This window comes from Crocodylus siamensis, chromosome 8 (assembly GCF_052110815.1).
Source record: "Crocodylus siamensis isolate JL-2025a chromosome 8, ASM5211081v1, whole genome shotgun sequence".
Taxonomy (NCBI): Eukaryota; Metazoa; Chordata; order Crocodylia; family Crocodylidae; genus Crocodylus; species Crocodylus siamensis.
In genome coordinates, this window is record NC_143402.1 from 42,626,859 (window position 1) to 42,640,989 (window position 14,131).

General features: G+C 45.7%; 1 protein-coding gene across 15 annotated transcripts in view; it reads right to left on the reverse strand.

Annotated features, from left to right (window-relative positions):
• Positions 1 to 14,131, reverse strand: part of MID2 (midline 2) — a 438,142-nt gene that overhangs the window by 350,526 nt on the left and 73,485 nt on the right. For 14 of the 15 annotated variants that reach the window (XM_090059302.1, XM_090059301.1, XM_090059304.1 and 11 more), the window contains one exon: positions 9,796 to 10,511. In XM_090059302.1, coding sequence (XP_089915428.1) covers positions 9,796 to 10,455 — 660 coding nt within the window. In that variant the 5' untranslated portion in view covers positions 10,456 to 10,511. Of the gene's footprint in view, positions 1 to 9,795; positions 10,512 to 11,192; positions 11,424 to 14,131 lie in introns of all 15 variants that reach the window. The other variant, XM_090059309.1, reaches the window with a different exon arrangement.

Genomic DNA, 14,131 nt, shown 5'->3' on the forward strand with positions numbered 1-14,131 from the left:
AGAAACTGGTGGTTAAGAGTTTGCCTCTTTTTAAGAGCTCTAGTTAAGAGCTGCCTCTAATTTTTTTTCTGCACAAGTTTTTAAATTTTGCACTGAAATCTCAATACTGAAAAAAGTGGGATCAAATCTGAGTCTTTCATCTTGGAGATGCCACAAAGAAAAGGGAACAACTCCCTCTGGCTCCATAAACTAAGCTTCCTGGTTGGAGTTCATCTTTGATGCATCAATCTCCTTTTTTGGATAGGGGAGGTGATGCACCACAGAAATCCCTGGCCACGGGACTTTAGAGAGGCTGTCCAGCCACTGACCCTGGCACAAAGAACATCATGCATCTGTGAGGCAAGTAAATGAAAGCTTTAAATGAGTTTCCAACTTGAAATATTATGTGGTTTGAACAAAGTATTTTGGCTTTTAGGCATTTGACTTTTCAACAAAAAGGTCCTACAGCTTTCTGTGGAAAGCACAATCTTGTTGCAAAAAAGGAAGAAATTGTCAAAACTCATTTTCCATCAAAAACACTTTAAATAAAGTCTTCAGCTAACCCTACTTACAATAATAACGACCTGGTGGGATAGTGCGCATGACTGGAGTATCGTCATGGATGGATACAAGCTGTTCAAGACGGCCAAGAGAGAAGAGGAGGAGGGGTCGCGCTGTACGTAAAAGCTCTGATTGCTTAGAGCTCCAAGAGAGACAGGCCTGTTGAAAGTCTCTGTGTTGAGACTAGGGAGGAGATTAACAAGGGTGATGTTGTGATGGGTGTAGGCTATAAATCACCAGACAAGGAGCATGAGGTAGATGAGATTTTCTTCAGACAGCTAGCAGAACTTTCCTGTCACAGGCCCTGGCTCTCATGGGCTAGGGACAGACATTCAAAAAGCTGGGGCCTGAATTGAGTCAACCTTTGCAGGTTAGTCTAATTAGTCTAGGCTGAACGAGTTTGTAACAGCACAGACGTTCCCTCTGGACTGAACCAATGGAAGCACGTGTCTGCAGTTGCTCAGGCCAGGAGCTGGGGGGGTGCTAGAGCACCCTCAGCTGAAGGAAAGTTATGCTGGGAGAGCATGGCCAGTCCGGGCTGAGCTGGTCAGAGAGGGGTTTAATTCCCCCTCCCTGTCCCACCATCAGGGACCCGAGCCAGTTCTGCCAGGTGCTCCCCACCTCCCCAAGGGACCCTGCCAGTCCGTGTCTGGTTGTGCTCCCCCCAGCAGCTGATGCAGTGGGAAGAGGTAGGGCCCTCAATGGGGTCAGTAGCTTCTGTCATAGCGTTGAGTAACACAAGCCGCTTCCCGGAGCAGGTGTTGCGCTGAGGAGAGGGCAGAGCTAAGGTGGACTGTGTGTGGCAACACGGAGGCCTGGAGGGGGCCAGAGCCCTCCAAGCCCTGCTCCCAGCACCATGGTCTGCAGCAGCTTTCCCCACCCCACAAAGCAGCCATGCCCCCCACTGGGAAGAAGCTTGTACTCCGGGAAACAGTGACAGGGGCTGCTGCCCGCATCACAGTTGCTCCCCCCTCATCGCTCCAACAGCCAGGCAGGGGAGTGACCGAATTAAACCCCTCTCTGGCCAGACCCTTGTCCCTGCCTGTCTGGTTGGGGAGAAGGAGGCAGAGCCAGCCCTGTTGAGCTGGAGCAGAAAGCGTGCCAGGAAGCCAAGGGATTCTGGTTTAAGTTAAACCACAAAGGGATTGGGACAGACACTGCATAGATTTCATAGACATTATGGCTGGAAGGGGCCTCACAAGATCATTTGGTCCAGCCCCCTGCCCAAAGGGCAGGAAGTCAGCTGGGGTCAGATGACCCCACCAAGGTGAGCATCCAGGCACTTCTTGTACGCATCAAGTAGGTGCTTGCACCACTTCTGAGGGGGAGTCTATTTCAAACTCTGGAGGCTCAGATGGTAAAGAAGTTTTTCCTTATGCCCAGTCTAAAACCAAAGTGCAGTCTAAGGCCGAAGTGCAGTTGGAGTTGCAGCTAGCAAGGGATGTGAAGGTTAACAAGATAGGTTTCTACAAGTATGTCAGCAACAAGAGGAAGGTCAGGGAAAGTGTGTGTCCCTAAATGGGGGAGGCAACCAACTGACAGACAATGAGGAAAAGGCTGAAATACCCCATGCCTTTTTTTAACCTCAGTATTCAGAGGCAAGGTCAGCTCTCAGACTAGTGCACCAGGCAGCAGAGTTTGGAGAGAAGATGAACAGCCCTCAATGGTGAAAGAACAGGTTAGGAACTATTTAGAAAAGCTGAACATATACAAATTTATGGGGCCAGATGCAATGCCTCCTAGGGTGCTGAGGGAGTTGGCTGATGCAATTGCAGAGCTACTGGCCATTATCTTTGAAAACTCATGGAGATTTGGAAAGGTCCTGGACAATTGGAAAAGGGCAAATATAGTGCCCATCTTTAAAGAAAAGGAAGGAGGAGGATCCAGGGAACTACACACCAGTCAGTCTCACCTCAGTCCCTGAAAAAATCATGGAATAGGTCCTCAAGAAATCCATTTCTAAGCCCCTGAAGCAGAAGAAACCGATTAGGAACAGACAGCATAGATTCACTAAAGGTATGTCATGCTTAACCAACCTGATTGCTTTCTATGATGAGATAACTGGCTCCATGGATGTGGGGAAAGCAGTGGAAGTGATATACCCTAACTTTAGCAAGGCTCTTGCTATGGTCTCCCATGGCATTCTTACAAGCAAGTTAAGGAAACATGGATTGGATGAGTGGACTGTAAGCTAGTTAAAAACTGGCTGGAGCATCAGGCTCAGTGAGTAGTGATCAATGGCTTGATGTCTAGTTGATAGCCGGTGTCACATGGAGTGTCCCCGGGGTCAGTCCTGTGGCCAGTCTTGTTCAGTATCTTCATCAATGACCCGGAATGTGGCACAGAGTGCACCCTCAGCAAGTCTGCAGATGACACCAAGCTGTGGGGAATAGCAGATACATTGGAGGGTAGGGCTGGGATTCAGAGTGACCTATATAAAGTGGAGGGTTGGGCCAAGAGAAATCTTGTACAGTTCAATAAGGACAAGGGCAAAGCCCTGCACTTAGGATGGAATAATCCCAGGTACCAATACAGGCTGGGGACCAACTGGCTAAGCAGCAGCTCTTCAGAAAAGGGCCTGGGGGTTATAGTGGACAATAAGCTGTAATTAGCTGTAACCACAGTGGGGGGAAAAACAACACCCTGGTCATCCCTGTTGATAACCCAATGAAAGCACCAGCTCATTGAACAGCAGTGATCAGAACAAAGGTCAGACTGCATTAGAAGGGGGATTAAAAAACCATGACTGAAACTAGAACCCCATTCTAAGATCAGCAACTTTGTCCTACCAACATTGTACTCCATTCTTATTATCCTATCTTTAAAAGGACAGGGGTACTCAATCCACAGCCTACAGGCCAGATCTGGCCCAAGGTGCCATGTCATCTGACCTGTAGGGCTCCCCACAGGCCTGAAGTTTGATAGTAGTAGAGCAGTGTCACTGCTCCTCTACTGTCAAGTTTCTGTACCTCTGGGGAACCAAGCAGACCAGGCAGTATGGCCCTGAGCACTGGATCAGGCATGCAAGGTAGTGTGCGGCCTAATCTTAGAGCATGGAAGCAGAGTAGGGGTCCCAGGGCCTGATTCTGGAGCACAGAGGCTGAGTGGAGGTGGCTCAGAGCCCTGGGGATCAGTCCATATGCGCAGAAGCCAGCTGAGGACATGAGAAGCCCAATCTATGCACACTGGATAGAAGCAGCATGGGGCCCAGTATGATACACAGACCAGCCCTCATCTGGCCAGTGGAGCCAAATGGTAAAGTACCACTAGGATAGGACATAAGTAGCAATAGTCCAAATAATAATAATAAAAAACTTCATGTGACCATTTCCAACTGAAATTTCAAGATTGATATCTAGGTATTTTTCACTTTAAAAAATTCTGAACAAAAATTTTCTGAACAAGAAAACCTTAAAAACTTATAAAAGAAACTTAGGGGAAGGTACCACTAAGATATGAAAAGAAGCAATCGTATACCAATGGGGAAAAGGTTTCTTTATCAAAGCTAACTCTGCCATGTCATTCATCCAGATTTCCTGGAATACTTTGTATCATATGTGGAAGATGGCCGAGTTGCTACTAGAGAATCAAAACCTTGGTTATGGCATTTCCAACCTTTAGGGAATTTCAGTTTGTAGCAAGGAAACTAAAACATCCAATATACATCAACAATGGGAAAATGAATTTAAAAAAACCCCAAACAAACAAGAACATTAAAAAGTACTATTATGAGAGCTGGATATACACAATATCACCATCATTAGTCAATCTTGGAGTGGTATACAAAGGAGGATAATATCATTATCCTGGGTTTTTTTGTTTGTTTGGTTGGGGGGTTTTGTTTTGTTTTTTTTACAAATGGGGAAGTAGAGGCATATTGAAGGAAACTAATTTCCTCAAGGTCATCCAAAAGGTGAGTAGCACAGCTAGGAAAATAATCCAGGTCTCCCAGTCATGGTTCAGCACTGTTCAGGAGGTGGCACTGCCTCCCTTGACTTCTCATTTGATATAACCATATACTGCAAGGTCAACATTGCACTGATACTCCATAAAAAGCCATTTACATAATTCTGACTCTATATCATCAGCAAGCTCCAGTAAAAGGCAGCACTTACCAGTAGCAAACACAGTGGTATTGGAGAATCTAGTAAGAAGTCCAGGCAATGTTGTCTCAGTAAAAGAAGTTAAGATACTGTGGCTTGACTGCCATTTACCAGAGTCAGAGCAGATATTGGGCAGCTACCATGAAGCAGAGGACATGAGGTAAAACCCAACGCCCCTTTAATCTTGCAGAAAGTTCATACATCCACAGATACCACTCTGTGACATCTATCCATAAATGCTGACTTTTCACTTGCGGCTATTTTATTTATTTCTGTTATATTACAGTCACTCAGATAGTATTTTCTTCTTATGTATGCCAAAAGCTGGTAAGTTAAAACAGAATGTGCTTAGTGTTTGTTTTCTGGGGGGAAAAATCAGCTGGGAAGCCTACACATCTGAAAAGCTTCATTTTTCAATCAGTAGGTTATTTTTTAACACCTTAATCCTTGCATGTAAAAGTCATCTACGTTTCTTCTAGAGGGATAAAAGTATTGCCTCCTCCCTCACATAACAAAAGCAACTGATTTTTTTTTTTAAATCGCCTTTGGGTTAGAATAAGCCTGGAAAATTTCATCTGGAGGAAGAACTAATGACAAAGTTATGAGCATATGAATAGGGGCATGTGAATGAGAACCTTCCTGTAGCCTCAGTTAAAGCCTTACCAGCATAATCAGTAACTTGATTGATAAAACATATTTTTAATTTTTGAAAAAAAAATTAATAAAACTTTTTTGCAGGATCTCATGGAATGTATGCAGGGGTGGGAGGCATGGATGAAATGTTTAACTATATATTCGTTCTGTAGGCTGAATATTATTCATTCAGGTTCACATAATATTCAGTGGAACTACTGCTGCTGCACAAAAAATGAGCTACACAGTACTCCAGAGGGAGCGCAGGAAGCATTCCAGGAAGTCTGATCTCTCCAACTTGAAGAGCACAGAATAGTAATTCAGTTCAGATCAACGTGGTATGTACTTGAGTTAAAGTGTCTGTATATTGGGGGGAGGGAAATCATCCATTTTGCTGCTTCAACATGGGGGATATTAAGACAGAAGAGCAGAAGCTATTATAGAAAAACATTTCTTTATGCACAAAAAAAAATCAAGTCTGCAATCCATCTATATGCAAAACTGTAATTGTGTTATCATCAGCAAGAATGAAGAGGAAGTAGGGAAGAAAGGTGCTTAGGGCTAAAGAAAACGATTACCGGTTCTTGTAAGACAGACAAAAGTGAAGAAAGTAAAAGTAGAAAAGTTGGTCTGGGGCCGTGGCTCTCCAGTTGTGGTCTTCAAGAAAGGCTAGGGGTGGACGTCAACCAATCCTCAGCGATAACAAGCAGTATCCATGTTAGATGCCACACTGCTCTATGCATCCTGCTTCCCAAACACCATCCTGCTTCCTGCTTGCCTCACTAAAAACAATTTAACTAATTTTGCTGCAAAGCAGTGCTGCTTATTCTAGATGGCACACCTCACTAATGCAGCTACACTGATTCCAGTCCAGTCCAGTGCAGCCCAGGAGCTGGCTAACAATCCACAGCACTGCTCTGTGCTGACCTAGCACTGCACTGATGCAGCTAATATAACACAACTTCCAGATCCAAAAGTTGCAGTTGTTATAGTGAGTCCCAGAGACAAAAATTGAGAACCACTGGCATACAGGACAGAGTGCTGGAGCAGAATTCAAGAGACTTGGCCTTCAGTTCCCAGTAGGCCTGTGCAAAGCGGCTAGTATTTGCTTCAGATTCGGATTTGGCTGATTCGGGGGACAATGATTTGATTCAGTGATTCAAATCGCTGTCCCGAATTGATTCAGCCAAGTCATCCAGGCCTATCCCCCGCCTCCTGTCCCAGCCTGGCCATGGCTGCTGCCCCAGCTCCCAGCACTTGGGGGGAAAAAAAGCCCCAACTCAGCAGGTAGTGCTGGGTGGGAGACAATCCCTGTTGCCCCCCACTGCTCCAGGCTGCATGGGGGGCTCTGCAAAAGCCCCCCCCCAACCTCCCCCTTACTCTCCCCAACCCTACCATGGCTGCCTCACCCACCCCAGCTCTGGCCTTTCAAGGAAAAAAAAAGCAAAAATGAGAAAAACCCCAAACTCACTGTTCCTGCCAGTGGGGGGCAATCCCTGCTGCCTCGCACTGTGTGGGTAGCTTTGCATGAGCCCCACCCCCCCGAAGCCACTGCAGGAGCAGTGAGTCCCAGCGCTTTTCTCATTTGTTTGGGGTTTTTTTCTTAAAGAACCAGAGCTGTCCCAGGTGGGGCACCTGTGGGGGGCCTGGGGGAACAAGGTGGAGATCAGGGGACTAATGACAGAGCCCCCCATGTAGCATGGGCCAGTGGGGATCACCCCCTCCCCAGTAGCCCCCAGTGAGTCAGGGCTTTTTTTTAAAGCACTGGGAATGGGGGAGCAGGCAGAGAATGGGGCCTGGCAGGGATACCCCCATGGTCCTCTCCCCCACTGCAGCCTCCCCTCCGCTGCCCCTACTTACTAGCTCTGAGTCTGGCTGCAGCTCCCTGCTGCAGCCACCAGGGACTGCCCAAATCACTGAAGCTCTCCAAATCTTTTCCAAAGATTCAGAGAGCTTTGAATCAATTCAGACCTTTTAACTGGTCCCCTGATTCAATTGGGATTCAGAGATTCAGCCACCAAATCAAGCCAAATCTTCTCCAAATCAGAACACCACCTGAAGCTTCACACAGCCCTAGTTCTCAACTGTCACAGACACTCCATGTGACCTTGTAAGAATCATTTAACCCACAGCGCTCCTTAATTAAATGTGCAAAATGGGCATAACAGAATTTCCTGAGGGGATTGTAAATAAAATATATTCTTATCTAAAGCAACAACATGCTAGATGGATGACTTTGGACATCAAGGTTGGGAGGCTGAAGATCGTCTGATGCTCTCTCTCCTTTGCATGTCATCAGTACTAGCAATGTTACCCCTGGAGCAGTACTGGTACAGAAAGGAGCTGCTCCCAGCTCAGATCCTGCAGTGACAATGGCTGACTGGAGATTGATAAAGGAAGAACCAAGTGACACCAAGTAAACAATGAGCACTACCTAACAGTAACCATTCTTCCAAAAATGAAAATGTATCAAGGACAATGGACACACAGCTAGCAAGAAATTTTCAGTCCAACACAAGACCCCATACCACATCTCAGAGCATCTAGACACATGGTCATTAATCATCAAAAAGGTTTCAGATGAGCTGTATCATATAACTCAGAACAGAAAAGGTCTCTCACGTCACCTAGGATCTTCATTTCTTCAGCTCTCTTGATATCTTCCTAACTTTTTGCAGCAAGGATGTGTCCTTTTGAATATCCAACCCAATACCTGGCTGAATCACAAAAGAGATGCTGTACAGAAACCCCAGAGCAAAAATGGCCCTCAAGAAGCAAAGCAGCTAACACCAAGTGCAGAATACATGGAACAAGTTAGTGAAGGGGCACCCTATGCTCTTTATACTTCAAAGTCATTAGCTGTCTCCACAGCACTCTCTCTCCATCATCTACATGCAGCCCCTAGGGCCCCTGCATGTCTCCTTCAATCTGAGCACAAGAATTGGGCTGTGGTCTGTGGAATTCAGCTCTAGGCTAGTCACAATCCTGTTCCTACAGTCAGCTCTGCTTCACAGAAAGCTTGCCTCCCTTCCCCCACCCCCGAGACGAAGAAGAAACAGACTTCCCTGCTCTCAAATAAGCCTTTTCATTATCATGGCAAGTGTAGCTGACAAGTCTGTCTGTCATTGTAAACCAAGAGCAGATTGGAGATTTCAGAGCCTGAACAGAAAGGCATACAGGCAGGCTCTAGAGAAAAGGTATGGACATGATGTCAGGCAGGCTTCTGTCTTCAGCACACTGTTACTATTCACCAAGCAGTACTTGCGTGCTAGCCAGGTGTCACTGAGTCACCTTCATTTTCTGGGCCTTATCTCATAGAACAAGAGTTAACCATTGTGTTGCACCATTGTGTTTTGGACATACTGGACTGGAGAGACACAACAGGAATATACCCCAAAAAATTCCTCTGTGGTGCTGAACTGACAGGGCACTTTGTTCTCTAGGACATAAACAAGCTGCAAAAATTGGTTCATTGCAAAGCTGTAGACAGCAGTACCTCTGTGTTAACCTAAGGAGACTTGGCTTGTCTCAACCCTCTTCTTTCACTGAAAACATCAAACCTAGAAAATGGATCTAGGAAGAGGATGAGCATTCTGGAGACACAAGGAACCTTTTAGGGCATGTGAGGAAGACTGTTCAGTTCCTCTGGCGAATTTGCACACCAATTGTTGAAATCCAGAGGCCACAACAGCACTAAGTATCCATTGCTGCTACTAGTAAATCCTTTGCATACACTGCTTACACTGAGCACTGGCTCTTCCATGACCTTGAAAGGTCTCTTGTACTCCCATTAGTCCCAGACCTGGATTGGTCTTGAAGCGTCCCCTCTCCCCAATACCCATTGCCCAGAACCAGCCCAGCAACCTCTGTTGTCGACACCCTTAGTTCTGTTATCCAGAACCACCACTGCATTATCCGCTATACACACTCTCTCTAATTTTAGGCATCAGGAAAGCTTTCTCCATGTTTTGTGGTCTCATTGATTCTGTTACAATGTCCGATGACTAGACTTGTGACACATAAAATCAGCAGAAAACAAATTACTTCACTGCAATCAGATGAGCAAGATACAGCTAGACCTTTGCTTAAGGGTCTTGGTGCTAAGGCTCTGGTGATCACAATGTTTAAGCAACATACAAAAATCTCAGTTACCAAAGGAGCCAGATCTTTCCAGTTTAGAAGGCTTATTAGGTTATACGAGACACTTAATACACTGGCCAAAGAGTATCATATCATGGTGTTCCAGTCTCCAACTCATCCTATTTCACCTTTATTACAGACCTTAAGCCTAACAGAAACTACAGATCCCAGCATACAGTAATCTGTCTTGCTCTCAGACTTCATATTAAAGGCTGAAACCTACTCCACTTCATGGAAATGAACGGCAGCCCTTTAATTTTGGTATGTTACCCTTTGGCATAGGTTGATACCCTTATTTTCTGACATGACCAAAAAGTAACAAAAGCTCCATAGCTCCCACCAGTCCCTTCTAGGTAGAAAAAAAGCCTGTGGCTCTTACCTTGAGCTTCTCAAATCTATCACTTAGGGATGCCACCTGGTGATCCCTGTGGCGGCCCACCAGTTTGCATAAGGCACAGATCAGCTGGTCATCAGCAACACAGTACATGTTTACTTTCTCATTCTCGTGCTCAAAGCAAGTGAGTCCTCGGAAATGCGTGTCTGGCACAGGCTCCACCAGACGGTGGCTAGTGAAAGGCTTCTTGTTGGGATGCGTAGCCCGGAGGCAGCGGTCACAGTAGGACACCTCACATGTTATGCAGGTCTTCACTGCGTCCCTTGGTGGATCCTGCTCACAAAACTGACATGCTATTCTTTCACTAGACATGGTAGGGCTGTTGCGGTAAGTTCTCTCTCTGCGACTCTCACTGGGGGAGTTGGGGCCACTCAGAGATGCCTTTTGGAAGCGGTCAATAATATTCTGCAGTGTCACATTCCGCTTGAGACCCTCTAGGCCACGGTGGTTAAGGGAGATGACATACCTACAGGTGGGGCACTGGAATGCTGTGATAGGCTCTATTGACTCGCTAGATGAGCAGCTGGACACCAGGATGCGATGGGCACAGCTGAAGCACAGGCTATGAGCACAGGGCAGCAAGAGAGGGTCTTCAAATAACTCCAGGCAGATTGGGCAGGTCAATTCTGACTCCAGTGTTTCCATCTTTAGTTAAAACAATCCTGCTTCAGCATCAGAAACCAGGGAAGCCGGTCAGTTACCTACGGGAGAGAAGAGCAGAGACGGACAGCATGAGAACAAGCAGGTTGAGCATGAGAGCAGCATGAGTGCAAGGCACAAGAGGTGCCAGCAATTCCGTTAGCAACAGCAGATGGTGAGATGACAGACACTCCTTCCCATCAGAAACTCAGGCCAGACTTTTTACATAGAGTTGGGAGGGAAATTAAAGGTGCACAGTGTTGAAGTGCAGTAGTAGCTCTTAGCTCAGTGCTCCATAGAATAGCAGCAGTACTGTCCTACCCTGTGATAAACTGATCTAGAGATACTGCATTCATATGAATGTAGCAGAGAATGATTAAAAACCTTTCATCACATCATCAAGATCATATTCAGACAAAGCTGAGATGCTAACTTGTCAGTTTGTAGGAATATTTTCAGACAGAAGATTTATACTTGAAGAAGGCAAAAAAACAAAAAAAATAGCATACAGAGTTTGCTTCATGCCTTCCCTTCTGACCTGGATAGAAGGATTGGACATAAATGCAAAAAAGCTAAGACAAGAGAAACTGCATAATTTTGCACTGTTTTGCAATCACTGAAGATAAGCGGAGGGGTTCATAACTATTTCCTGCATATCTGCTGTGTTAGTAAGAAAAAAACAAGCAGAAAAGATTTTTTTTTAAACCAAACATTTTCTCTACAATTAGAAAGCAAGAAAGCACCTTTTTTGGGTCAGTGAAAGATTCCGGAGAAAGAAGGAAGGAGATTTGGGTCTTGAAACCTCTGACCAAGAAAAACAGTTGTTTTTTTCTCTGTGGTTGCACCAGCCACTCCATGTTTGGGCCGGGGGTGGGGTGGGAAGAGAATAAAATTATAGTCTCAAAACTTTCATCTCACTATTGTCTTCCAGCACACTTCAACAAAGAATGCAGCAGCTCCTAAATCAGCTCCAGCTGGAAGGGGGAAAAAATGGTATTTTTAGACCATGTTCTCTGTACTTGAAACAGTCTTTGTTCGAATGACCTGTGCTAAACACGAAAGTCACAAAGTGTATTTCCAAGCACTGAGCAATTAACAGCTCCAATTTCATTAATGCACAAACTCAAATTTTTCCTCACTACCCTGGGGTGAAACTGGTCATTCCATTTCATTTCTGGCAAACTGAGTTGCTGATTTGGCAGCCTGGCCCAGTCTGAACCTTCTCCTACCCCTTAGTCGAATTCAGCTGGCATTAACAGTTTGCTACTGAACAAGGCTCAAATGGAGACAAGGAACAGAGTTTAGATGGCAGCTCTTCCTCAGACAGCCAATAAATGAAGCCAAAGTGACACACTGAAACCCAGTCTCTCTATCTTATTAAATAACTCTTGAATTAGCAGTGGCCATCTGCTGTTGAGGGTGCCTTGGAAAACCATTTCCTGACCTCACACCAGATTATTTTCCATGTGGAAATGTTCATTTCTGAAGCCTGATAGAATAATGGGCTGCACACACTGCAACAGTCACCCAAGTGCTCCCAAAACCAGGAACCATGCATAGTAGCAGAGGGTAATTAGCAAAAAGGGACACAGCAGTAGGTTTCATGGCAGCTTGGGTGTGCGTATTTGGCAGCTTGCTTCCGCTGGTTCTGTCTCATGTTAGAGAAGAGTGTACCACAATGCTGGCAAAATAGTAATCAATTAGTCAGCCCTCTGCTCCCCCTCAGGGAGCCTACAGAAAAAAAAAAACTGTTTGAAGATACAGACACAGAGAAGGAACTCTGGTACAATTTAGCAAGCAACTTTTTTAGGTAAACTGCTGAGGCGCACACCTAGCACAAGACACACAGAGCACTTACTTATCTAACAAATGAGGTGAACATGACTGGCTGTGTTTCATACAGCACCTTGAGGTCCACATAGAGGAGCTGAAAGGTGCTGAGCACAGCCAACCATTCCTAGCACTGTCACTTTGACTCTTACCTATGTGTCACAAAGACGTGTCACAAATACTGTTGTGTGTGAAAACAGGAACCACAGACTCCAGTAAAATGAACAAATGAGGGGGACAGCTGGCGTTTCATACCAGACAGAAGAAAGAAGGAAAGACAAGGTGGCACCTTAGAGTAACTAGTTCAGAGGCATATGCTTTGTAGGTGATAGTCTATTTAGGAAGTCCTAAATTCATCCAGCCCAGATGAGGTGGGTCCAGAGTGCAGGGTCCTGTATCTGGTCTACAATGCTGGAATTTGATAACAGCAAAATTAATTGCTGTGGCTCCTAAAGCCGCAGCACCCACCACTCCTCCCACTGCTAAAGTGCCAGCCTTGTGAGCAGTCCCAGAATACAGACAAGGTGACTCCATGCTCTAGATCTGGACTACAGGGCTCCCCACAGACCTGGAAAGCTGGTGGCAGGGCAAGTAGTGGTAATGTCATTTGCCACAGTAATTAATGTTGCCATTGCTTGTCCTGCCACTGAATTTCTAGACAACAACAAGCCAGATCTGGCCCAGGGGCCTTATTTTGGTCAGCCCCAGTATACTTCATCAGATACTAAGAACAGACTTGCAAAAGGGCTTTCAGCAAATCCATTCTTACCACCTGATGAAGTAGGCTGCTGTCACTTAGAAAAGTTTATGCCTCCCTGAGCCACTCAGTCTCTAAGGTGCTACTTTGCCCTGCCTTCAGTCTGACTTAAGATTAACTCCCTCTTTTTATCATAGGTAAGAGTGGGGCTTGCCCAGGTCAAGGCACACAGGTCTTCACTCTTTCCTCAACAGAAAGTGTATCAAAAGGGAAAGTGCCAGTAGGTATCCCAGTGCTGGCAGCACTTCTATTAAGCCCTGCTTTTGTCAGGGTAGGTTCCTTCAATTGTTTCCTTTTGCCTGAAGACGTTCCCACCTGACCCAGTTGTGTGAGAATTCATTTCCCTCTACCTGCCTCCCTATGCCTTCCTGCCATCTCTCAGCTCCACTGTCAAGCTCCTTACTAAAGAGCAGAGTAGGCAGATGTTTCCTGCCTATTCATGAGTCTGTTCTTTCCAGTCCCCTGCTGCCATCCACCTACTCTGTGCCTCTTTGAAGCAGAGACAACAGCCTCTGCTGCTTCCTGGGGTGCCTTGGCCATGCCCCTAGAGGATGGGGTAGATCTTTGGATCTGAAGAGGCAGGTGGCACCCAAAATAAGCAAATGTCAGCCAAAACCTCATTTTAAAAAGGGGGTTATTCATTCCAGCTTGCCCCTTCACTTGCACAGTAAGGGGGAAATGAGCAAAAGGGAGGGAAAAGGGGCACAGTCATTCTAGACTGGCTCTAACTATCTCAGAATATCTGTTTGTTACATATCTTTGGCTTGTCACACCCTAGAAGATGCTTGAAATAGCCCCCCACATCCTATTGTCTGTGCCATATTCATGTGCCATAAAGGCATGGAGGCTCCTGTTTGTTTAGTACAGCAACTGCAGCAATAGTTTTGTCAGTGAAGAATGGGTATAGGTCTCGAGTGAGTTAACTAATTACTGTTAGAGAGCAGCAGGGTCTCTCATATATAGCTCCTCCATGCAAAACCCAACTGATCACATTCCATTATTATTCTTTTTCCTTCGTAACAAAGCAACTTTAAAGGCTGTTTTTACTTAAGAGAACACAGCATTCAGTACTGATGCAGGAGAGTGCTTTGTGGG